At 40.5% G+C, this 27,215-nt stretch overlaps 2 protein-coding genes across 2 annotated transcripts; both read left to right on the top strand.

Moving 5' to 3' along the window:
* On the top strand, positions 1,469–2,413 carry LOC109237991 (uncharacterized mitochondrial protein AtMg00810-like). Its single transcript, XM_019404417.1, has 3 exons — positions 1,469–1,674; positions 1,773–1,988; positions 2,176–2,413. Exons 1-3 carry the CDS (start codon positions 1,469–1,471, stop codon positions 2,411–2,413), a joined length of 660 nt encoding a protein of 219 aa, XP_019259962.1.
* On the top strand, positions 4,264–5,388 carry LOC109241589. The gene has a single exon (XM_019408353.1). The coding sequence runs from the start codon at positions 4,459–4,461 to the stop codon at positions 5,125–5,127; it is 669 nt and encodes a 222-aa protein (XP_019263898.1). The 5' UTR covers positions 4,264–4,458; the 3' UTR covers positions 5,128–5,388.

The following is a 27,215-nucleotide window of genomic DNA, read 5'->3' as shown; positions in this document are numbered from 1 at the left end:
CTTATGAGTTGTTGTATCATACACAACCTTCAGTCTACCATTTGAGAGTATTTGGTTGCCTCTGCTATGCTACTACTTGGGTGCATGGAAATAATCAGTAAGAGCCAAACCAGCAGTCCATCTTGGATACTCAGAAACTCAGAAAGGCTACAAGCTGTTGGATCTTTCTACTAACCAGTTTTTTGTTTGCAAAGATGTTGTGTTTAAGGAGCACTTATTTCCTTTTGTCCAGCCTTCCTTATTGAAACATCCGATGGTCCATGATAGGGGGAGTGTGCAGGTTCATCAAGAACCATTTCCAGCTGATCATGACTTTCTACATAAAGAGGATCAAGAAGGCCTTGAACCTGCATCAACTTCTCATCTACAAGAAGGTGCAGTTTCACCAATAGTGGATTCAACTCCAATTCCTGGTGAGGATAATGTAACTACTGAGGAAGTGCAAAATGAGCATGCAGCAAATGAATATACACAAGGAGAACCAAGTACAACACCAAGATTACATGACATTGTAAGTGAGGAAGAGCATGATGCAATGTATCTGCCACAAGATGTAGACACATTACCAGAGATAGAACCTGCCCTTGCAAGTGAAGAACCAAGAAGATCTAGCAGAAATGTCAAAGAGCCCTTGTGGTTGAAGGATTATGTGACAGAAAAGAAGTCTAATGGAGCAACATTGTATCCTCTATCAGACCATTTAACATATAGTGGGCTGTCAGCATCTTGCCAAAAATTTGTAGCAAAGATCTCTTTACTGACAGAACCTTAGAGATTTGCAGAAGCATCTAAAGACAAAAGATGGGTGGAAGTAATGCAGTTGGAGATTAAAGCCTTAGAATATAACAAGGCTTTGGAGATAGTATATTTGCCTAAAGGAAAGAACACCAATGGCTCAAAATGAATGTACAAGATAAAGTTCAAAGCAAATGGAGAAGTTGAAAGATTCAAAGCTAGATTAGTGTCCAAGGGTTACAGTCAAAAGGAAGGTCTAGATTATCAAGAGACCTTCTCACCAGTTGCCAAAATGGTAACTTTGAGTGCAGTCATTGCAGTGACAGCCTCAAAGGGGTGGAACATGTACCAAATGAATGTTCATAATGCATTTCTCCAAGGAAATCTATAAGAAGAGGTGTATATGGAACTGCCTAAGGGCCTTAGAAGACAGGGGGAGACAAAAGTTTGCAAGTTAGTGAAATCCTTGTATGGCTTGAAGCAGGCCTCAAGACAATGGAACATCAAACTTACTGAAGCTCTTCTGGATGCATGCTATAGTCAGAGTCTCTATGATTACTCATTATTCACAAAGAAAAAGGGAACAGAATTTGTAGCTGTGTTGGTGTATGTTGATGACTTACTCATCACAGGAAATAATGAGGAATTTATTCAGGAGACAAAGAATGTTTTAAACAGGAAATTCAAAGTTAAGGATCTTGGATAATTGAGGTACTTCCTAGGGATAGAAGCCATGAGATCCAATCAAGGGATCTTGTTGAACCAGAGGAAGTATGCACTTCAACTGGTGTCTAATCTAGGTCTGGGAGCAACAAAGCCAGCAGCTACACCACTTTATATGAATCAAAAATTCAGCTCAGTTGAGTTTGATAGACATGTTGGAGTAGCTGGAGATGAGATGTTGGCAGACATTTCAGCCTATCAAAGGTTGATTGGAAGGTTGATATACCTAACAATCACTAGGCCAAATATCATATTTGTTGTTCAAACATTGAATTAATTCATGCAATAACCTAAGCACTCTCACTTGGAAGCAGAGTAAGGGTAGTGAAATACATCAAACAGAATCCAGGAATAGGGATTCTGATGAGTAGCAGGCATGCAGGTAGTCTGGTTTGTTACTGTGATGCAGATTGGGCATCATGCCCTAACACTAGAAGATCAGTGACTGGGTTTATGGTGAAGTTTGGAGACTCATTGGTGTCTTGGAAGTCAAAGAAACAACAAACAGTTTCTAGAAGCTCAGCAGAAGCGTAATATAGAAGCTTGGCAGCAGCTACTGCAGAACTTGTATGGTTACTTAGATTGTTTACAGAGCTTAATGTCTCTATCAAGCAACAAGTGGATATTGTGTGATAGCAAAGCTACTTTACAAATTGCAGCTAATCTAATATTTCATGAAAGGACCTATCATATTGAAATAGATTGACATTTTGTTAGGGATAAGATCAAGGAAGGAAGGATCAAGACATACCACATTGGAACTAAGGATCAGCAGGCAGACCTATTGACTAAAGGACTGGAAAGAATACAGCATGAATATCTACTGAGCAAGCTAGGAGTGCTCAATATCACCCTCCAGCTTGAGGGTCAGTGTGAGAATGAAGGAGTTGACTGTGTAGTGCTAAGTAATGAGCCAAGTGTCAAGTTAGTTAGGACAGCTGGCAGAGTTAGTTGATGGTGTTAGAGTTAGTTACCAATAGTTAGTGATCTTAGCTTAATTAAGTAGAGGTTAGTTGTGTATATAAATACAGAGTTGTATATGTTATTCTTTACACAATCAAATACACATAAAGTTTCCTACTTCATTTCTCTCTCTTTCTTCTTCTTCCTTACACGGCACTGTTACATTGCTCCATTAATTGAGCTCATGACCTAGCTCAATTGAAAACTCACATTATGCACACTCAGATGTTCAGAAAATAAACCAACTTAATTATTCAGCGTTCCAATTCAAAGTTCCTTTACTATCTTAAAAATTAAATATATTTTCAAATTTAGACATCTTAATCGGGATAAAAATGAAGCAGCTGCCTTAGAATTGCTAACACTTAAATTTCTCAAACGACCATCATTCAATTATTGAAAAAAGATACGAAGACTTTCATGTGTCAAATTATGTTGGAAAGCTTTCATTAATTTCAGTGTTGCGTGACTTTTGAACAACTGCTGTCTGAGAGAATTGACTATTTGGGATTAGCATAATAAATAAGGTGGCCCTTCTCAAGCATTTCCTCCAACAACCAACCAACAATATCCTATGATTTCGAATAATTTTGGATATTCAGACGTACTTTATTCAACCATATTTTCATGCATTTGCTCTAAACAAATATCTCTAGCCCTGAGGACTTTGGATTTTGACGATTTCAAATACGTCAATTTTAGGTATTTATATAATGTTGCAATCAAGCTGCTGATTAACATCAAACAGCTTTCTATATGCAATTAATAAAGGAAGAAGAAGAAGTAGTAGTACATATTGACCCAATTAAGAGACCAAGTCATGAGTTAAAAAAAAAGGCAAAATGGCCTCGTGGCCACTTAAAGTTGTACCTGTTTGTCAACGCAGTATACAAACTTATATATTTTTTATTTGAACACTTCAACTCGAATATTTGTTAACTAATAAACCACTTTGACTGTTGATCATGCTTAATGTGGAGGCAACATAGCTGACATGGCCAAATTGTGTGCAAACCACGCTTAAAAAGCGCGTGAATATAATACTTTGATAGAAAAAGTATTAAAAAATATATGAATAATGAAAAGAATAACAAAAATAAAAAAGAAAAAGAAAACCCAACACTTTGTCCCCCTCCCCCATCCCCATTTCTTTAGTTCCATATCTAATCCCCCAACTGCCCAATTCCATGTTGCCCCCCATCCCCTTTCCATTTCTTTTCATTATCAATCTTTACTTGAAAAGGATTAGGGTATCCATCTTGTTCGATTCAATCTGGTCATTGCTCATTTTTTTCTTTTTTCTTAGAAATGGGTCCCACTAATGACACATGTCAAGTAATCAATAGTCCAGCATAAGATGTGTTGTACATGTTACCGCAATTAATATACACGTTCTGTTGGATGTATTTATTGATATTCATCCTCTCAAGTTGGAGTGCTCAAATGGGAAAAGTGTAAGTTTGTGTACCGGGTTGGCAAACGGGTACAAGTTTAAGTGGCCACGAGACCTTTTTGCCTATATATATATATATATATATATATATATATATATATATATATATATATATATATATATATATATATATATATATATATATGCATATTCTCACTTTTGTTGTTTTTTTTCCAACTTTACGGTTAGAAGATCAATAGAAATGGAGTATTATTTGACTATATTTACTTTTATATTTTATTTGGAAATCAATAAATGGGTTAGTTACTTGACCACCATGAAATACAAAGCATGCAATTTCATACAATTATCAGTAAGAAATTCACTTCAAGATTTTCAGTTCTTTGACATCACAATTCTAATGTTGTACTGTATATGTTTTCATTTCACTGTTTCTAGTACAGAATTTCATTAAGATAAAGACTTTTTAGAGTCAAGATTGGCAGGAGAGTGAGCCCACCATACATATCATCTCCGTTCACAATACATTATATAAAGGACAAGCTCAAACACAAAAAGTCCCATAGTTTTTCAAAGATAACCATTTAATTTCTCCCCTTAATTAGCTTCAAACTCAAATAAAAATGGTGGAGAGAGAGCAAGTCAGACCATTAGCTCCAGCATCAGAGCGGCCGAGTAGCTACGACGATGAAACAACGTTAAACAAGAGAAGATTTCATAAAAGAAGATGCATCAAAGGTTGTATTTTTGTATCTATCCTTCTTCTCATTCTAGCCATAATAATCATTATTTTGATCTTCACAGTGTTCAAAATAAAAGACCCTATTATTAGAATGAATGGTGTGACAGTGGATAAACTAGACCTTGTTAACACTGGCACCATTCCCATGCCCAAACCAGGTTCCAACATGACCATAAAAGCTGATGTATCAGTAAAGAATCCTAATTATGCATCATTTAGGTATAGTAACACAACCACCACAATTTCCTACCGTGACACGGTGGTCGGGGAGGCGCGGGGCCCACCGGGGAAGTCGAAGGCACGTCGGACAATGAGGATGAATATAACGATTGATATTGTTACGGACAAGATTGTGTCGCACCCTAGCTTACTAGCTGATATAAGCACTGGTTTGCTTACTATAAATAGCTTCACAAGTGTTGGTGGGAAGGTCAATTTGCTGAAGATGATTAAGAAACATGTGGTTGTGAAGATGAATTGCAGTATTACTGTGAATATCACTAGCCAGAGAATTCAAGATCAGAAGTGCAAGAAAAAGGTTAAGCTTTAATTAGGATATATATTATATAGTGTCATGATATTTTTGCTACTAGATATTCCTTTTGAGTTTTGTATACTCTTTGCTGTTCATTAAGAGGAGTTTCTGGGGATGGCTTAGATGTTAGTCATGTTACTATAGTGCATAATTCGAACCTATTCTGGGTGCTCTATCCTTGTATATTATGTTATTCCTCTTCCTAGATTTATTTATTCTTTTTGCAATTCTGTATGATCACAAATACTTTAAATTTCCTATGATGATGAGTTACAAAGAAGATTATTAATTAATTAGAGTAAATTTTGCTAGATGGGGCAAGTAATCACTATCCTAATTAACCTTGATGTTGAGATCAGATGAGTCCATATAGTTAATTATTAGTCTTCAATTATTGAAGACTTTCAACCCCTGGCATTTTAATTGATGCATCACAAGCATTCATTGGTACAAATATCGAATGCAGATACAAGTTCAAGAGTTTTGGTGTATATAATAAAGTGAAATTGAGTGACGATCCATAAAATTAACACTTAATGGGCCACCTAAAGGTGCAAGAATTTGAATTAAAAACTTCAATCTTTGTGAATTTCTACTTTTCAATCTCCGTTTAGACGATGATAATGAATCTTTCCCAACTATATATAATTACGGCTAACATCTCAATAATGCCACACTAAATCATGGACGACTTGTTGCTAGGTATAGTAGTAAAAGCATATCAAGTTTGAAGAAAAAAAAAACATAGCAAGTAGGCAGAAAAACAATGTGAAAGATTGACTTTTCATCTTTTTCCTAAATCTATTATGACAAGTAATTGCCATCATAACTACTAGTATACTACCCGCTATGTTCCAGTTTATTTGAATCTATTTTCTTTTTGGTCCATTTCAAAAAGAATGACTCCTTTCTAAATTTGGTAACAATTTTGCTTAAACTTACAATTCTACCCTTAATGAGAAGCTTTTATAACCACACAAATACTTTGTGCCCCTTTTTCACTTGTTTAGGACCAAAAATTTTTAAAGTCTTCATTTTTTTTTTCTTATACTCCGTACTCAGTCAAACATGTTCACATAAATAGGAACGGAGTGGAGGAAGTATTGTATTGGGAAAAATTGTATTTATATGGTGATGTGTCATGGCACGTAGACTGACCATGCAGTCAAAGAATTAAGGTTGGTTAACAGATACGAGCAACAACAGACACGAGCAACGATAGATACGAGCAAGTTAAATGAAGAAGGTACGAGCAGTCATACAAATAATTCAACGCTCGTACCTATTCAAGACATTCAAAGGTCAAGGATCGAGAAGAGACAAAGGAATGAATCTGACGGCAAAAAGAGCTCAGATACAGCATTTAATGAGTATTAAATACTAGAAACGTTAGAGAATATGTATTGAATGTATATGATTGCATAACGTAACATTTAAGGTCATTAATTACCCATAATTGTCTTATTATGACAAAGGGAAAATCTGTATTCCCAAAACAGCTATAAAAGGGAAAGTCACAAACAACTGTAGGGACACGAAAAAATATTACTGGAATATACTTTGTTCTATTTGCTTTCTGATTATATTATTCAAAATCTCTTTCTTATATACTTTTCCGATTATCAGTAACCCGAGTTCTTCTAAATTCAAACTTTGACCTAAAATCTAATTTTTGGTTAAATATACCCCAAAAGACACAGATGACTTGCTTTAAAAAAGAAACAAGATTTCTTTTCTTTTTCCCTTTTTCTGGTAATAAATAAATAAATAAACAAAGATCTCCAGGATTGTGCGTCAACTTTGCTTTTAAAAAAATATAGGTAAAAAATAGTAATAAAGACCCCTTATGTCCTCAACTTTTATATTTTAAATGTGATAGCTAATTACCTATTCAACATTTTATACTATGGCGCCCATGCAATATTTTGTAATTTATAGATGTAACATGCACTAGTTTTTCCATGCTTTCAAGAAACTTCTGCAGCTGTCCCTTATATGTATCTTCTTGCAGTTTTACTACTTCATCTTTCAGCCATTGCTAAATTTTACCAAAATGTTAGTTTAAGTTCATTTCTCACTACAAGTGATGTTCTTTAGACAATACCCTTTTGAGGAATTTGCTTTTGGCTTCCAAAAAAATTTGAAATGGAGGATTTTTATTAGCCATTTGGTTGATCAATAAACTCACAGAAAAAATCATAATTTGATCAGCCAACGAAAATAATTTTGCTCCTAATGGATCCAAAGTTCAGCTCTACAAAGATGGAAGACTAGTCCTAATTGATCCAAAGTTTGATGAGCCCACCGATACAATTTTGCTCTAATTTATCAACTACTTAATCAAGAAACCAGGCTTGGTGGCTGTGTAGGTCAAAATCTGACCATCAAATGGTTATTATTAAAGGAAACTGTAAGAGGTCGGCCAAGCCATGGTCGTACCCACGAGGCGTAATGGTGACGAGTATCTCGGCTGTTGCCGAGATCAAGCCATCAAAAGGCTTACACGGCAGAACGTATCATAGGGGCGTGTAAGGAAGGAGTACGGCCATGAGAGCAGAAGGGGGGGGGGACCAAAAAATAGAAAAGACAGAGAAAAGATCTCCAGGGGCAAGAAGAAAAAGAAGAAGAAGAAGAAGAAGAAGAAGAAGAAGCAACAGCTCACGTTCAGGATAACAAACATGTGCTATCTTCTTCGTTGAATCAATAAAGCTAAATCTCGTAGTCATCAACAAGAATTACCCTTTATCCTCTTTATTTCTACAAATACGAAACGATATGCTGAAGTTGTAAGATTATCATTTACATTTAATGTTTTCCATTCAATCTGAGATTTGTTATATAAATTCAATCTCTTGGATTTCAACATTCATGGTGCTTAGATCTAGTGTAGATTATACTAGTCTAAGATTTACCCTCTTTTCATCATTAATTGATTTAATCAAAGAGCTCAACATTTTTTGGTTAAACAATTTGGCGCCGTCTGTGGGGATTTCTTAGCCAAATTCTTTAGTTTTCTTTCGATCCAGAACCAGTCAAGTATTACTTCCAGGCTGTTATAATCTCACCACTTTGGGGACAACACCTACTTGAAAAGGATGGTAGATAAGTTCTTAAAATAACCGTATCAATCTAGGTTAGATCCCTACATAATAAAAACCATGACCGATGTCTATACGAGGGGTTTAAGCAGAACCACGGTCACTATGTACTTGGCATGACCGAGATCCCATGCGATGTATTCACTATGTATAATGACCCGTACTTCTACCCCTGGGGAAGGGATGACAACCTACTGCATGACCCTTTGGAAGATCAGGCATACCCCGCATTATTCTCGTATTGCTCATGCTAGATGGTCTATAAACAAAGCAGGACATGTTTCCCTTATGACGTACACATATCGAGAACATCGGGACTCGGCCTCGGTGTCCCAACGGGCAACGTAAGCCCAACTCGCAAGAAGTCTAGGCGCAGTTAAATAGCGGAGCTAAACGCAGTTGCCAAATCAAAAACCACTAGTCGAGCACTAGCTGGAGCGAGTGACCATACAACGCTGCTCCCCCTTTCACCGGCTTGTTAGATCGAGGTAATAGACAATTTCATTTTGGTTTATCTTCACTCTTTTGATTGGTTCAAAACAGGAACGCGAGAATTCGCATGGGTACACATGCAAGGGACCCACGCCACTAAAACACCCCCAGAAATGGTTCCTGGCATACCACCTCGCAAGAAATGACCGAGCGAAGCCCCCTAAACCACAACATATCACAAATGACAGAAACGGCTCGGTACAAAACAACTATCAAAGAAAAACAACAACAACAACAATAATCTCCAGTAAAAGCAAAGTCAAACAAACTGGGACTCGCCCATAAAACGTGTAGCTTTCTCCAATGAAAGCAAAATTGAGCAAACTGGGACTCACCCATACAACGCGCAGTATTCTCCAAATGAAAGCAAAACTGAGCGAACTGAGACTCACTTAGAAAACGCGCAGTATTCTCCAAATAAAAGCGAAATTAAGCGAACGATTGCCTCGACGCATACATATACCACACGATGACGAGTAATGTCCCCTAACGGAAATAACACAATGGGTTATAATTTCGACCTTGCTCGAAATAACACCCCTACGGCCAGCGACCTTCGCCGAGAGAGAAGTTCGACCTCGCTCGAACTCACAACGGGTTATAATTTCAACCTTGCTCGAAATAACACCCCTACAGCCATCCGCCTTCGCCAAGAGAGAAGTTCAACCTCGCTCGAACTCACAACGGGTTATAATTTCGACCTTGCTCGGAATATGTAACGACCCGACTGGTCGTTTTAAGAATTAATGCCTCGATCCCCTATTAACTGCTTTCCCCATGCTTATTTTTGCTATTGTGAGTTTCCAGGAGGATTCGTTTGGAGTTTCGGAGTGTTTTGGAATACTTAGTCCCTAAATGAGAGTTTAAGCTTTAGAATCTAGACTATAGTCGGAGTAGTGTGAAGACGTTCTAGAATGGAGTTTTGTTGGTTCTGTTAGCTCCTTTGGGTGATTTCGGGCTTAGGGGTGTGTTTGGATTGTGTTTTGGAGGTCCGTAGATTGATTAGGCTTGAAATGCCGAAAGTCAAATTTTTGAAGTTTCCGGTTCAATAGTGAGATTTTGATATCGGGGTCGGAATGGAATTCCGGAAGTTGGAGTAGGTCCGTTGTGTCATTTGGGACGTGTGTGCAAAATTTCAGGTAATTCAGACTAGGTTTGATAGGCTTTTTGATCAAAAGCGAAAATTTAAAGTTTTGGAAATCCTTAGGCTTGGATTGGAGAGTGATTTTTGGTTTTAGCGTTGTTTGATGTGATTCGAGTGTTTGAATAAGTTTGTATGATGTTTTAGGATTGGTTGGCATGTTTGGTTGAGGTCCCGGGGACCTCGAGTGAGTTTCGGGTGCTTAACGGAAGTTGAATTGGACCTAGGAGAAATCTGAAGTTGGCTGAACCTGTCATAACTGCACCTGCGTGTATGGGATCGCAGGTGCGGCACCGCAGAAGCGTTTGGAGGACCGCAGGTGCGGTCTGAGGCGAAATTAGGATTGGTCGCAGATGCGGCCCAGGCACCGCAGAAGCGGCACCGCATCTACGTACAAGAGGTCGCAGGTGCGGAATTGTTGGTTTAATGAAAAGTTGCAGGTGTGGCTTAGTCTCTGCAGAAGCGGGACCGCAGGTGCGGTCCCAGAGTCGCAGATGCGGATCCACTGGTCAGAAAAGGCGAAGAACGAGGGTTTGAAATCAAAACTTGGAAAATTGAATTGGGAGCTCGGTAGGAGGCGATTTTTGGAGAGATTTTTGGAGGGAGTTAGATGGTAATGATTCTTAACTTCTTTTTGCTTATAACCATTAATCTAATCATGAATTCATCATCTAATTTCGGATTTGGGATGAGAAATTGGGAAAAATTTGGAAAAGGTTCTTAGCCCTAATTTTGGGGTTTTGATCAAGATTTTGACGTCGGATTGGAATAATCTTGCTATGTATGGACTCGTGAGAGTGTGAGGATTCTAAATTTATAAATTTACCCGATTCCAAGACGTGGGCACGGGGAAGCTTTTTGGGCAATTTTCCTAAATTTCGCGTATTAGATTCAAATTAATTAGTTGAATTAGTTAATTGAAGTTATATTTACGTTATGCAATTACTTTGAATAGATTTGGGCCATTTGGAGTCGGGTACTCGTGGCAAGAACGTGGTATCGAGTTGATTGAGCTGGTTCGAGGTAAGTGGCTTGCCTAACCTTGTGTGGGGGAAACTCCGCTTAGGATTTGGTATTGTTGATATATGAAATGCCTTGTACGTGACGAGTGCGTACATGTGCTAATTGTTGAAAATCCGGTTTCCATTAAGTAACTATAATTGTGCATTTCTTCCCTGTTTACACTACTTGAAATTTAAGCCTACTGTTAGCTTAGAAAAGCATGTCTAAATTATTCAATTGTTTTACTTGCTCAAACTACTTTATCTAAATTCTGTGCAGCATGCTAGGTTAGAAATACCTGTTTACCTTGGTATGAAATTGGATTGAATTGAATATTCTTCGTGTTGTTGCTGTGTGTTTACTTTGGGACTACGGGCGATTTCCCGGTAGATTCCCCTTGCCTGTTTATTTGGGACTACAGATTGATATTCTGGTAGATCCCCCCTGCACAGTTATGTGGAACTACGGGACCGCACCCGGTAGATTCCCCCAGCACTGGGTATTTATATTCGGGACTACGGATCGGGATTCTGGTAGATCCCCGTGCACTATGAGTTGGACTACGGGACGACACCCCGGGAGATCCACTAGGTATTTACATTTGGGACTACGGATCGGGATTTCGGTAGATCCCCGCGCACTATGAGTATGACTACGGGACGACACCCAGGAGATCCACTGGATATACATTTGAGGACTACAGGACGGTATCCTGGTAGATCCCTGGTTGCTATCTCTGTGTTGAGCTATATTCTTTCTATGATGCTCTCTCTCTGTTGTAATTGTTGTTATTCTTATTATTATACTGTGTTACTTCATACTATTTTTTTTCCTTATGTATATGTATATGACCGGTAGGGCCCTGACCTTCCTCGTCACTACTCGACCGAGGTTAGGCTTGACACTTACTAGGTACCGCCGTGGTGTACTCATGCCCTTTCCTACACATGTTTTTTATGTGCAGATCAACGTTCTTCGACTCGGCCCTACTATCATTGAGGCGAGGCTATTCTTCAGAGACTTTGAGGTATATCTTCCGCGTCCGCAGACCGAGGAGTCCCTCTCCATTCTCTCTTGTAGTTATAGCCCTTCTATATTTCTTTTGATTTAGAAATTCCGGAGTTAGAACACTATGTAGTATCCATAGCTTGTGATTCGTGAGTTTTCGGGTTTTGGGAGTTGTTTAGTTTTTGAGATATTGTATTGATTTATGCCGAGCAGCATCTTAAACGCTTCTATATTGTTTATCTTCAGTTTTATTAGTTTTTCCGCATTTTGTTTCCTTTCCGCAAATTGTTAGGCTTACCTAGTCGTAGAGACTAGGTGCCGTCACGATATGTTCACGGAGGGCGAACTTGGGTCGTGACAAGTTGGTATCAGAGCTCTAGGTTCATAGGAGTCATGAATCATAAGCCGGTTTATTAGAGTCTCGCGGATCGGTACGGAGATGTCTGTGCTTATCCACGAGAGGCTATGTAACTGTTAAGAAAATTTCACTTCATTTGTATTTCTTGTCGTGCGAGATTTTTGATATCGAAATTTTAAACTTCTGTCTTCTATTCTATCACAGATGGTGAGGACACGTGCTACTGGAGGTGACCGGACACCCGCGCCCCCTGCGAGAGCCGTCAGAGGTCGGGTCCGGGGTAGAGGTCGAGGACGCGCACGCGGTGCAGCCAGAGCACCCACGCGAGCTGCTACCGAGGAGCCACCAGCAGTTCCATATGGAGCCCAGGCGTTTGACACGCCTACTACTATTACTACTCCAGCTCTCTAGGAGACTCTTGCGCAGTTTATGAGTATGTACACCACTCTAGCTTAGGCAGCGTTGCTTCCCCTTGCTGCAGCCACATCCAGGTCGGGGGAGGAGCACAGACTCCCACCGCCCGCACTCCTGAGCAGCGAGTGTATGTTGAGCAGGTCCCAGAGATTATACCGGCACAGCCTGTAGCCCCAGCTCAGCCCGAGGAGAGGGCAGTAGCTTCAGAGGAGGAGCAGAAGAGGCTTGAGAGGTTCAAGGAGTATCAGCCTCCTACATTTAGTGGACTAGCATCAGATGATGCTCTGGGATTTCTAGAGGAGTGCTACCGTATCCTCCGTACCATGGGTATATCAGGATCGAGCGGGGTTTTCTTCACTACTTTCCAACTTCGAGGAGCCGCCTATCAGTGGTGGCGTGCTTATGAGTTCGACAATCCATATGAGGCAGCTTCCCTAACTTGGACTCAGTTTTCAGATATGTTCCTGAGAGAGTATGTTCCTCAGAGCCTTAGGGACGCATGGCGCGCAGAGTTTGAGCATTTGCGCCAGGGTACTATGACTGTCTCGGAGTATGCTGTCTGTTTCACTAACTTGGCTAGACATGCACCAACTTTGGTTTCTTGAGGGGCTTATTCCCAGCATTAGGTCTAGCATGGCTCGGGAGTTGGAGATGGATATTCATTATCAGCAGGTGGTGAGCATTGCTAGGAGGATAGAGGGTATGCATGCTCGGGACAAAGAGGAGAGGGAGGCCGAGAGGTCTCAAGAGTCGGGCCATTATTTTGGTGCCCGTGCTCTAGTTGTAGTTCGTCATGGTAGGGGTTATGTAAGTCACACCGTTCGTTCAGCTCTTCCAGTAGCCAGTGGTATTCCAGCTCCTCCTAGACCTCAGGAGCTTTATTATGCACCTCCAATATCTAGTGCGTCTCATGCACGGGGTGCTTTCAGTGGTCAGTCCAGTAGACCAGGCCCGAGGCAGTCACAGCCGCCACATCCTCCCAGAGCTTGTTTTGATTGTGGTGACACATGCCATATGGTAAGGGATTGCCCTAGACTTGGGAGGGGTGCACCTTCATAGACTTCTCAGCCACAGCGCGCTCCACAGAGTTCTCAGGTTATGATCATAGCACCAGTTGCTACCCTACCTGCTCAGCCAGCTAGAGGTGGAGGTTGGGGAGGTAGAGGTCGCCTTAGAGGAGGAGGCCATGCCAGATACTATGCCCTTCCTGCCCGTACTGAGGTTGTCGCCTCCGATTCTGTCATCACAGGTATTATCCTGGTCTGTCATAGAGATATATTGGTTTTATTCGATCCAGGCTCCACTTATTCATAAGTGTCCTCTTATTTTGCCCCGCATTTGGGTGTATTACGGGATTCTTTGAGTTCCCCTGTTTATGTTTCTACTCATGTGGGAGATTTTTTTTGTTGTGGATCGCGTTTATCGGTCATGTTTGGTTTTTCTTAGTGGTTTTGAGACCAGAGCCGATTTATTATTTCTCAACATGGTAAATTTTGATATTATCTTGGGCATGGACTGGTTGTCGCCCCATTATGCTAGTCTTGTTGTCACGCAAAAACCATGACGCTGGCTATGCCAGGTGTACCGCGAGTAGAGTGGAGGGGTACCTTAGATCATACTTCCAGTAGAGTTATTTTGTTCCTTAAGGCTCAACGTATGGTTGAGAAGGGGTGTGACGAGTATCTAGCTTATGTAAGAGATGTTAGTATTGATACCCCTACAGTTGATTCAGTCCCAGTAGTACGACATTTCTCTGATGTGTTTCCAGCTGATCTTCCGGGCATGCCGCCCGATAGAGATATTGATTTTGGCATTGATCCATTGCCGGGCACTCAGCCTATTTCTATTCCTCTGTACCGTATGGCTCCTCCTGAGTTGAAGGAGTTGAAGGAGCTGTTACAGGAATTGCTTGATAAGGGTTTCATTCGCCCCAGTGTATCACCTTGGGGTGCTCCTGTCTTATTTGTGAAGAAAAATGATGGTTCTATGCGTATGTGTATTGATTATCGCCAATTGAACAAGGTTACAGTGAAGAACCGTTATCCTTTGCCTCGTATTGATGACCTGTTTGATCAGTTATAGGGTGCTCGTGTGTTTTCTAAGATTGACTTGCGTTCAGTCTATCATCAGTTGAAGATTCGGGAGCCAGATATCCCGAAGACTGCCTTCAGAATTTGGTATGGTCATTACGAGTTCCTTGTTATGTCATTTGGGCTAACCAATGCCCCGTCAGCCTTCATGTATTTGATGCACAGTGTATTCTGGCCGTATCTTGACTCATTTGTCATTGTCTTTATTGATGACATTCTGGTATGCTCCTGGAGTCGGGAAGATCATGAGCAGCACCTGAGGACAGTGCTTCAGACTTTGAGAGAAAAGAAGTTATATGCTAAGTTCTCGAAATGTGAGTTTTGGTTGGATTCCGTGGCATTCTTGGGTCACGTGGTATCTAGTGAGGGGATAAAGGTGGATCCGAAGAAAGTGGAAGCAGTGCAGAGTTGGCCCAAACTATCCTTAGCTATAGAGATCCGCAGTTTTCTTGGCTTGGCGGGTTATTACCGTCGATTTGTTGAGGGATTTTCATCCATTGCAGCACCTATGACCAGGCTGACCCAGAAGAGTGCTCCATTCCAGTGACGGAAGAGTGTGAGGAGAGCTTCCAGAAGCTCAAGACAGCTTTGACTATAGCACCAGTTTTGATATTGCCTACCGGTTCAGGGTCTTATACTATCTATTGTGATGCCTCCAGGATTGGCCTTGGAGCGGTATTGATGTAGGACGGTAGGGTGATTGCCTACGCGTCCAGACAATTGAAAGTGCATGAGAAGAATTATCCTGTCCATGATCTTGAGTTAGCTGCTATTGTTCAAGCCTTGAAGATCTGGCATCATTATTTGTACGGGGTGCCTTGTGAGATTTATACTGATCACCAGAGTTTGCAGCATTTGTTCAAGCAGAAGGACCTTAATTTGCGCCAGAGGAGGTGGTCAGAGCTGCTGAAGGACTATGACATCACTATCTTGTATCACCCGGAGAAGGCCAATATGGTGGCCGATGCTTTGAGTCGCCGGGCGGAGAGTTTGGGGAGTTTGGCTTATCTACCAGCAGCGGAGAGGCCCATGGCGATGGATGTTCATGCCTTAGCCAGCCAGTTTGTGAGATTGGATCTTTTGGAGCCCAGTCGGGTCCTTGCTTGTATGGTTTCTTGGTCTTCCTTGTTTGATCGTATCCGGGAGCATCAGTTTGATGACCTTTATTTGCTTGTCCTCAAGGACAAGGTTCTGCGAGGTGATGCCAGAGATCTTACCATTGGTGATGACGGGGTATTGAGGATGCAGGGTCGGATTTGTGCACCCAATGTTGTTGGGCTTCGGGAGTTGATTCTAGAGGAGGCCCATAGTTCGCGGTATTCCATACATCCGGGTGCCGCGAAGATGTACCAGGATTTGGGACAGCACTATTGGTGGAGGCGGATAAAGAAATATATAGTTGGGTTTGTAGCTCGGTGCCTCAATTGTTAGCAGGTGAAGTATGAGCACCAGAGGCCGGGTGGGTTGCTTCAGCAGATAAAGATTCCGGAGTGGAAGTGGGAGCGGATCACTATGGACTTCGTAGTTGGGCTCCCACGGAATTTGAGGAAGTTCGATGCCATTTGGGTGATTGTGGATCCGCTGACCAAGTCCGCGCACTTCATTCATATGTGTACCACCTATTCTTCCGAGCGGTTGGCGGATATTTATATCCGGGAGATTTTTCGTCTGCATGGTATTCCAGTTTCCATTATTTCAGATAGAGGTACTCAGTTCACATTACGGTTCTGGAGGGCCGTACAACATGAGTTGGGCATGTTAGCACGTGATTTTTGCCCTATATGAATTATTCCCAGAAATTCAAAACAAAAACATAAATATTTTACTTTTATTATTTTTACAATTTTGTGGATGTTTGGGACATTTTGTGGTAATTGTTTGCATTTTAGTTGTGCATGAAAAATATGAAAAAATATATTTGGCTTTTCCATTTAGGATTTAATTTCGCATTTTAGGATTAATTAGTAAAAAATAACGAAAATGGTTCTTTTGGCATTTATACTCTTAATTGTCTTGGTTTGCGTTTAATTAGAAATTAGGGTATTTGGAAATCAGAAAATATAATTTTTTAGTGTTATTTGGTTTTTGAGTTTTGATTTAGCATTTCAAAAAATCAGAAANGGTTTAGTTGGTTGACATGCTGGCAACCCATTCCTACAACACCCGGTCAAAAAACAAACTGACCATGATAGGCCAAGAATCAGATACCAGTATCATGGACCCGTCAAAAGCGGTAGACGTGGTGGATGTCAAAGCAATGAGGGAAGAGATGTATAAGTTGAGGCAGCAGATGGCCGAGATGCATCAGGCCTGGGCGAAGGGTCAGCCGGCGCTAGTTTATCCCGCCAATCCAGCTATATCCCACCTTTGGCTCAGTCCCAAGAGCCTCCTACTGTGAATTCCTCGCCAACTTTCCCTTTCTACCAACAGAGTTATGGCACCACCTCCTATCCTCCCCAAGCTCCACTACCCAAACAAAACCCTCCTCCACCAATCACCCTGTCTTTGTGGCGCCTCCACCTGCCACATTGCAAAGATCTTCCAGTGAGCCATTGTTTCAAACTCACGACAGCCAGTACTACCCTCCTGAGCTTACCTTCAAAGCTCCAGAACCCTATTCCTACACTCCTCATTTTGATCTCTCGGCGGAAACTGAGAAGCCTCCTAAAAACCCTGAGCAAGAGGAGATGATACGAAAGGTCAAGAGCTTAGAGCAGTCATTCAGAAATATGCAGGGTCTCGGAGGTCAAGTGAGCGTGGCCTACAAAGATTTGTGCTTGTTTCCCGACGTCCAGTTACCTGTGGGATTCAAGTTACCCATGTTTGATATGTATGACGGCCACGGTGATCCGGTGTCACATCTAAGGGGATTCTTCAGCAAAATGAGAGGAGCTGGGGGAAGGGACGAGTTATTAATGGCATACTTCAGTCAAAGTTTAAATGGTGCGGCCTTGGAATGGTACACTCGACAGGATCATGCTCGATGGTACACTTGGGATGATTTGGCCCACGCGTTTGCATGTCACTTTCAGTATAATCTCGAGATTGTCCCGGACCATCTGTCACTGACTAAAATTGAGAAAAAACCCGGGGAAAGCTTCAGAGAGTACGGTTTCCGGTGGAGAAAGCAAGCGGCAAGAGTCGATCCTCCAATGAAAGAAAGCAAGATGGTTGATTACTTCTTGCAGGCTTTGGAGCCCACCTACTATGGTCACTTGGTGTCAGCAGTAGGAAAATCTTTCAACGAGGTAGTAAAAATGGGAAGTATGGTGGAGGAGGGGCTTAAATCCAACAAAATCATAAGCTATTCGGCAATCAAGGCAACTACCCAGGCTATCCAGAGCGGCATTGGAGGGGTATTGGGAAAGAAAAAGAAAGAAGATGTAACAGTAGTTGAATCAAGAGCTTGGTCCAGGGGCCCATCACCATATTACAACCAACCTCGACCCCAACCCCAAACCTATCCCCGAGCTCCACATAATCCACCTCAGTATTATCCTCCGAACTATGTCCGGTCATATGTCCAACCATCAGCGCTGCATAATGCCTCCTTGCCTTCACAACATTTTCGAGCACCCAACAACCCTCGAAAACAGGGGCAGGGAAGAGAACAGAGGAAAGGAAATAGTTTCACGCCAATTGGGGAGTCCTACACGAGCTTGTTTGAAAAGTTAAGGCATTCTGGCTTGATTGAGCCGCTCCTCGGCTATAATCCAGACCCACATGCAAAAGGCTTTGGTCCTACTGTACGATGCATGTACCACTGTAATATCCAAGGGCATAGCATTGAAGATTGTCGTTCTTTGAAAAGGGAAATAGAAAGAATGATTCAAGAAGGGGTAATTGTGATCAATGACAGTGACAGGGAGCATGCGAATCCTCTTGGGAACTTGCTGAATGAAGTTAATGATAATGAAGTTGTTAATATTGATATGGAACCCAGTGGCTAAGATGCCGTGCTTGGTAATTGGAAAGATGCTCCATTTCTTGGCTAGCTGAAGAGGAGTCTTGGTGCTTAGTTTGGTGTCATTTCTGTTGTCCGGGTTATTTCAGGGCTGTAATCCGGATATTGTCTTGTGACTCAAACCCTTCTATCCTATCATTAGGTCTAGTTCCTTTAGTCATTCAGTGTTATCTAGGTTTGTTTTAGGATTGGACCCCAGTTTATGTAGTTTGTTTTGTTGTTTAAACCCTTTCACCGTCTGTCTAATGCAATTCTCTGTTTTCTGCCATTTCTAGTCATTTTTGTTTAGTTTTTTTTCTTCTTTTTACAATTCTTTTCATGCCGGTTCTATTGACATGACATGCACGCATAATTCTCAGCCTGGTTTTAAAAGTTAGTTTGGCCAGGAAGCAATGAAACCATGTTAAAGATATAGGGACGCTTGAGGGAAATAAGAACAGATTTGAACACTTTGAGATCATTTGAAGCCCGAACCATGCGAAACTGGGGCAGATAAAACACAGAAAAACCTTGTTGGAGTGCATCATGCTGCATCAGGTTGAAGCAAAAGGCAAGTTTGCCCGAATTGTTAGGGGGCCGTTCGTGGTAGGGAAAGTGAGAGTGTTGTCCAATGATGCTTTGTATTCAACAGATGTAGAAGGCGAGTGTGCAGATATGGTTATCAAGTCTGGTACAATCAAAATGTTACAAATGTTTTCCTTGGTATGTTTAATTGTGTTGCTTGTGCTTGGCATATTTTAAAGATTGAAATGACGAAGGCATTTTGTTCTGCTATCTAAACACTTTATCCTTTGTTACCCCTTTGAGCCTCATTTATTTTCTTTCATACCCCTCTTTTGGAATCAATGACAGAATTCATAAACACAAGCATGGAAAGTAAGTGAGAGAAAGAGAAGGAAAACAATGAAAAAGAGAAAGAAGGGAAGAGAAAAAAAAATAAAAGAAAAGAAAAAAGAAGACAAAACAAAAGAAGAAAAAAAAGAAAAGAAAAGAAAGAGAAAAGAAAAGAAATAAAAATAAAGAAAAGAAAAAGAAGAAGAAAGGAAAATAGCAACAAAAAGTATTGTCCTGAACTACGTTTGACTTGATCCCGAAAGGGTACGTAGCCAGCCTCTCTTTGAGGTTCAGTCACACCGAAATAAAAGTCCAAAGTCCCCAAGAAAGAAACTGGGGCAGAAGTTGTGGTTGTTGTGGGAAATCCGATTCCGAAAGTTTTAATTTTGAACCCATGTTGAATTGTTTTGAGCCTTTGATACCCTTTCTTTCTAACCCTATCCAAAAGCCCACATTAAGGTCCAAAGGAAGACCTTCTGATCCGTTTTCGAGATATGCCAAGTCAAGCGAGTAGAGGCAAATCATATCAGAGGCAACACTCCGGTCTAAACGAAGGAAATGAAGAATGAGAGTGTCTTGTTGATGAGAACCCTCACGGGTATCCCAAGGCGACGAAAGCTGAGAGAAATCAAAAATGAGAGTCTTATTGGTGAAAACCTTCACGGGCACCATAAGGCGATTGTGAGGTGAGAGAAAAGACCAAAATGAGAGAGGCTTGATGGTGAAAACCTACGGGCACCACAAGACGAATAAGGACTGCGAATCAGATCGGGTAAGCAGAGCATTGAAGCCCAGTTTCACGGCGAAAAGGTACAAAAAGAGCTGAACAATTGGATTTGCTGAACGGAACAGGCTGCAGGTGCATGGTCATTAGAGTTAGTATCCACATCCGATAGGTTTCTACTTTGTAGTTTTCTTGTTAGGAATCATCTCTTTCCATTGTCCTTCTACTGTGTTCCTTTACTCTTGTTTACTTCCTCTTCCTGAGTCTGTGTGGTCAAAACAAGTGAGAAATGACTTCAAAATCTGCCACCAAGCTTTCTAATTGAACAAAACGGTATCTGGTGAACAAATCAAAGTGTTAGGTCAGGAATGAGCAACAAACGCACTGAGCTGGTAACAGTCAACATGCTTTGGGATTCGTTTAAACTACGAAGGCTTGGTATGTATCAATTCATGGACGATGCAATAGAATGAGGGCTAGGGTGAACGGATCAAAGGTATTTTCTGTAAAAAGATTGACAAAAAGGGTGGTAAACCAGTGACAAGCGAGGTATTCCAAGGAGAAATCAAAGTTATTGTTGGAATATGGCAAGTGAAGGAGCAATAGACCTCAAGGCCAAGGCCAGTGGTTTAAGTCAAGAAAGAACAGCATACGCACTGAGTGGGTGGCAATTGACGCGTTTTGGGATTCATGTGAAACAAAAGGTTTGGTAAATGTCAGTTCAGGAGCAATGCAACAGATAAAGGGTATTGGGGCTGGACGGAGAAAAGGTATTTTCTGTGATAAGGGTGACAGAGAAATTGGTTAGTCAATAAGCAAGCAATGTCTTTCAGAGTGAAATCAAAGTTATCATGGCATGTGGAGGAGAAATCGTACTCAAAGCCAAGGCCACAAACCAACCACCATATTTAAACTAACAAGTTTTCTTTGTCTGAAACAGGGATGAAAGCTATGTTCATATCAAAGCTGGGAAGCTTGAAATTTTCAGGTGTAATTCGCCAATTCTGCTTACGCAAAGGCTATTTAGAGGATCACACATCACCCCTAGGAGACGCACTTTCTAGTTTGAATCATTGATGTTTCACCCCTAGGAGATGCACTTCCTAGTTTGGGTAGGTTATATTTTGTTGTAGGAGACGCACTTCCTAAACTGAGGTTTTACCCCTAGGAGACGCACTTCCTAGTCTAAGTTTTTCAAGTTATATTTTTGTTGTAGGAGACACACTTCCTATATTGAGTTTTATCCCTAGGAGACGCACTTCCTAGTCTAAGTTTTTCAAGTTATATTTTTGTTGTAGGAGACACACTTCCTATATTGAGTTTTACCCCTAGGAGACGCACTTCCTAAATTGATAGTTCATTCATAGGAGACGCACTTCCTAAATTGATAGTTCATTCATAGGAGACGCACTTCCTAAATTGAGAATTCATTCACAGGAGACGCACTTCCTAAATTGATAGTTCATTCATAGGAGACGCACTTCCTAAATTGAGAGTTCATTCACAGGAGACGCACTTCCTAAATTGAGAATTCATTCACAGGAGACGCACTTCCTAAATTGAGAATTCATTTATAGGAGACACACTTCCTAAATTGATAGTTCATTCATAGGAGACGCACTTCCTAAATTGAGAATTCATTCACAGGAGACGCACTTCCTAAATTGATAGTTCATTCATAGGAGACGCACTTCCTAGTTTGAGTCATTGAAGCTTCACCCCTAGGAGACGCACTTCCTAAGTTGATTTTCACCCATAGGAGACGCACTTCCTAAATTGATAGTTCATTCATAGGAGACGCACTTCCTAAATTGAGAATTCATTCACAGGAGACGCACTTCCTAAATTGATAGTTCATTCATAGGAGACGCACTTCCTAGTTTGAGTCATTGAAGGTTCACCCACAGGAGACACACTTCCTAAGCTGATTTTCACCCATAGGAGACGCACTTCCTAAATTGATAGTTCATAGGAGCCGCACTTCCTACGTTTAGGTCATTTAAGTTCTAACCATATGAGACACACTTCCTACGTATGGTTCATTGAAGTTACACCTTTAGGAGACGCACTTCCTAAATTGAGAGTTCATTCATAGGAGACGCACTTCCTAATTTTATGTCGCTAAAGTTTTCACCCCTAGGAGACGCACTTCCTAGTTTAAGTCATTTAAGTTTGGCCATAGGGGACGCACTTCCTAGTCTGGTTTATTGAAGTTACACCTTTAGGAGACGCACTTCCTAAATATTGAGTTCATTCATAGGAGACGCACTTCCTAATTTTAGTCACTAAAGTTTTCACCCCTAGGAGACGCATTTCCTAGCCTTGGTCACTTAAATTCACCTTTAGGAGACGTACTTCGTAGTTAGGTTCATTCAGGTTTTATTTTAGCAGACGCATTTGCTAGTCAAAGTTTTGGTTTTACTTGTAGGAGACGCACATCCTAGTCTAGTCTTTAGTTCACTCTCATCATTGCATTAGTAGTATAAGTGGTTTACAATTTTGCTAACAACTCAAAAATCTTCCTAGTCCAAACTTGGGCAGAAAATTTTCTTTGTTTGTATATTTTGTTGAAATCAGGAGCCCACCTGGAGAACAAGGGAATACTTTTCAAGATCAGCAATCAGGAGCCCACCTGGAGAACAAGGGAAGTACAATTCAAATGTTAGCTTGCAACTTTTAATATTTGATAACATGATGTGCCCAGCCACCAAACTGGGGCAGAAAATTTTCTTTATTTGGCTATTTTGTTGAAGTTAGGCATCCACCTAGAGAACAAGGGAATACATTGCAAGTTCAGCAGTCAGGCGCCCACCTGGAGAAAAAGGGAAGCACAATTCAAATTTTTAGTTGTATTTAATAACATGATGTGCCCAGCCACCAAACTGGGGCAGAAAATTTTCTTTGTTGAAATCAGGAGCCCACCTGGAGAACAAGGGAATACATTTCAAGTTTCAGCAGTCAGGAGCCCTCCTGGAGAATAGAGGCATATATTTCAAGTTCTAGTAGAAGTCAGAAGCCCACCTGGAGAACAAGGGAATATCTTTCAAAGTGTTAGCAGTCAGGAGCCCTCCTGGATAACGGAGGCATATATCTCAAATTTTAGCAGTCAAGCATCACTCGGAAGAATGGCGAAACATCTCCGATCACAATTCAAGGCAACAACGTAAGAATTCCATCGGAAGGATACAAGTTAGAGACAACAAGAACCGCAAGATGAAGACATAGATAGGGCTTTTGTACTTCATAGATCATAGCGTAGGCTAGCTTCTTTTTTGTTTCAACACGGTGTAATAAGGGGGTCAGCAAGCAGTAGCAGCAGCAATAGCCGTGAAATCACAGCTCCCGGTAGTCTCAGCTACCAAACCTTCCCGAACTACACTGACCTGATTCCCTTTTTAGCCAAGGATATGTAGGCAACTTTGAAGCAGGGTTCGGTCAGACGGTTTTCAATAATGCTTCACACGGAATATTCAAACGGGCAAAAATCGCTCGTTCCCGCTCACTTATCTTTGCACGAAAACTCTTCGTGTTTCCGGGCAAAGAGGGGCAGCTGTGAGCACGTGATTTTTGCCCTATATGAATTATTCCCAGAAATTCAAAACAAAAACATAAATATTTTACTTTTATTATTTTTACAATTTTGTGGATGTTTGGGACATTTTGTGGTAATTGTTTGCATTTTAGTTGTGCATGAAAAATATGAAAAAATATATTTGGCTTTTCCATTTAGGATTTAATTTCGCATTTTAGGATTAATTAGTAAAAAATAACGAAAATGGTTCTTTTGGCATTTATAATCTTAATTGTCTTGGTTTGCGTTTAATTAGAAATTAGGGTATTTGGAAATCAGAAAATATAATTTTTTAGTGTTATTTGGTTTTTGAGTTTTGATTTAGCATTTCAAAAAATCAGAAAATAAATAAAAGAAAAAGTGAAAACAATTTTAAAAAAAAAAAAGAGAGGAAAGGTTGTCTTAAGAAAATACCCGGAATTGGGCCATTTTAGTTAAGATTTCGCCTGGCCCAAGTTAAATCACAACCATTTGACCCAAGCACAGACCAGTTAGTCCAAGCCCAAGTGTCACCGGTCTAGTCCCACACCCCCACCAAAACGACCTCGTTTCGTCAAGGTTAATCACGTCCGTTGATTCTCCTTCATCCAAGGAACGAGAACTAACGATGTTGTCGCTATATAAGTGTCCGAATCCCTCACCCCCCCTCCTCATCGTCTCCATCGTTCCCATCCATCAGAAACCCAACCCCATAACCCTAGCGCCGCCCTAAAATCCTTTTCGCCTCCGGTGGCGGCGCCGACTCCGTTCACCACCGCACGAACACCCTAGTGTCTCCTCACTCTCCACACCCTTAATCCACAGTCAAGTTCCTTCGAACATGCCTTGAATTCGTCGAATTTGAGGTTGAAGCCAAGAACCCTAGCCGCCACCTTAGGTCTCTGGTGGCGGCGCCACCGCAAATCATCCCCAAAATCTCACCCTATAGCCTCCGTGACCCCCTCATCCTGAGTCCCAAGCCAAAATCCCTCAATCTAAGAAAAGCCTCGTAAATTGCAGATCTAGGGTTTGAGGTCTTAGCCCGTTTATGGGGTTTTAAGGATTCAACTGATTTAAAATTAATGTTACATGTTTATTTCAGACGAAATAGACATGCAACATTAATTGAAAATCAAGGTTCAAGGTCGGCATGGTTGAAGACCCATCACCAGTGAGTTCTTCAATTTTTCTTTTCTTATGTTAATTCCTCTACCATGACTGTTTGGGTTCGATTAATTGATTTGGATTGTCGTTTTGTTTGGGTCAGTAGTCAAGTTTATTTCTCTTTGTTTTCAGTCGTTCATTTCATCTTATTTTGGGTTCTAATAATCAGTAACAGGAGTTTGTTCTTTTTAATTTCATTATGTTTCTCTGATTAATAAAATTGGTAGCATGTTTTCTTGTGTTAATCTGTAATTAGTGTTTTAGGGTTGTAAATGGCGATTAGTTTAATTTGATTGATATTTTTGCTTATTGCAATTTGATTCTATGGCTGTTAGTTTTCTTAGTTTGATTGGTTAATGGTAGTGGGTAATCTGAAAATCAGTAGGTAGTTTAGATTTAAGAGTTATGTTTGAATTTGATTCTAGCTGATTAATTTGCAAAATAACTACTTGAACCATGGTTGTTTAGTTAGTTAACAAGGCTGGGGTTGGGTTAATAATTTCAGGACTAAGGTAGGGGCAATAAGGGTAGTTTACTTAGGGAATAGGATAGCAACTGAATTTAGAACTCCCTAGAAGTCTCTAGAATGGGGTTCAATTTAGCATTTCAGGAAATCTATAGTATAAACTTGAAACACAAGTCAGAAAAATAGAGGACTATTTGGGTAAAATCTGAAATAAAAAAGGGAAAAAAGTGTGAGGAAAATCTAGAAGCTTCCCCCCCCCCTGAAGTTTGCCTATAAAAGGCAGCTTGCTTGCCTTAGAAAAACAAGTTNTTGCTGGTTTTGATTGCTGTTTATCATCTGTTGCTGCTGACTTCCCTTTCTTCCCATTTTGTTCACATTCCAGGTATTTTCCAGCTTCAACTGATGTATGAATGGACTGAATCAGTCGATGTGTTTGGTTTATTGAAGAAATGTCATAGTGCTCATATTAACTTAGTGTCAATCTGCTTGAAGCCATATTAGTTCGAATGTTATAGTTGTTGAGATTTATAACATAGTAGCAATAGTTGAGGTTAGGATGATTAGAACATGTTATAATCTGTATAACTTAGACTGATTGGGACTGATTGAGACTGTTGGAACTTTTGAATTTGTGATGTTTCATTTAGTGGTAGCTTTATATAGAATCGTTTAATATCATATATAGCTTGATTTTGTTTTATTGAAAATGTTAGGAACTTAAATCGAATTGGAAATCACAGACTGGTTTTTGTAATTAATATGGGGATAGTTTAAATCAAGTTTCGCCTGAACTGCTTCTCCTCTATTTGTGTTGAATATAATCATTGTATTTGGTTGGAAGTTAACATCTGAATCAATGAAACTAGACTGGAAATTGTAACAGACTGTAGGTTAACAGTCCAGTAAGGCTCCTTCAAAATTAGTAACCACATCTTGCATATAATCGAGCTTCATTTTGAATATCAACGAATCCAGGCGTTTAGCCCTCAGTCGTTCAATGCACCAAACATCATAATGATTATCTAATATCTCTCATCCACTAGCTTATTGATTCAAATTTGTATAAGTGTGATTCAATAAATTTGTTTCATCGTGTTAGTTTGGGGTTCAGTTCCAGAAATTGAATCTCCATTGGGGCTCGGCATCGAATTGGCCGGAGAATTGAGGTCTCGAAGTGGTTCTGCCCAGATATTAGTTGGGCCAATCGTAAGCCCAAAGTGCCAAAGGCATCTCTACTGGTCCAGTCGTAGGGATGATCCAATGCCTTTTCCAAGGGTTGGCCTCAAAACCCATCATGCTAAGAGCATATTCCCGGGCTGATTTCGTTAGTGTTCATTTAATAACGGTAATTAATTAGGGCTTCTTCTTTTATTATTAGATATAAAATAAATAGAAAATTGTAGTTGCTTTAGGATTTACCTTTAAATAATAAATGAGGTGAGCCCCGCCAAATAAATTGCATAAATTGCGGTGCCCTCTTTAAATATCTATATTAAATACTTAGAATTTGGGACGGGCCGTTTAGCGAATTTCACGGCTTTCCCCAAAGATAATAACACGTTAGTTGCTTTAAGTCCGTTACTTAAATAGTTTTACCTTCCTAAATACGGGTGCACATTTATGTGACCCAAATCCAAATCTCAACGAAGTCGAAATGTGTCAAAAATCGCGGGTGCATTTATGTGACGCGGTGCGAGATATGTTTTCACGACGTTGCAATTCTCATAAAATAATAATAATAAAAGCGGTTCAAAGTTGAAAGCACATTGGTTCAAACATGTACTAAAATCAAATATTT

Source organism: Nicotiana attenuata, chromosome 1, assembly GCF_001879085.1.
Source record: "Nicotiana attenuata strain UT chromosome 1, NIATTr2, whole genome shotgun sequence".
NCBI classification, from domain to species: domain Eukaryota; kingdom Viridiplantae; phylum Streptophyta; class Magnoliopsida; order Solanales; family Solanaceae; genus Nicotiana; species Nicotiana attenuata.
The sequence above is the reverse complement of the archived record's forward strand: the minus strand, read 5'-3'. Positions and strand labels throughout refer to the sequence as shown.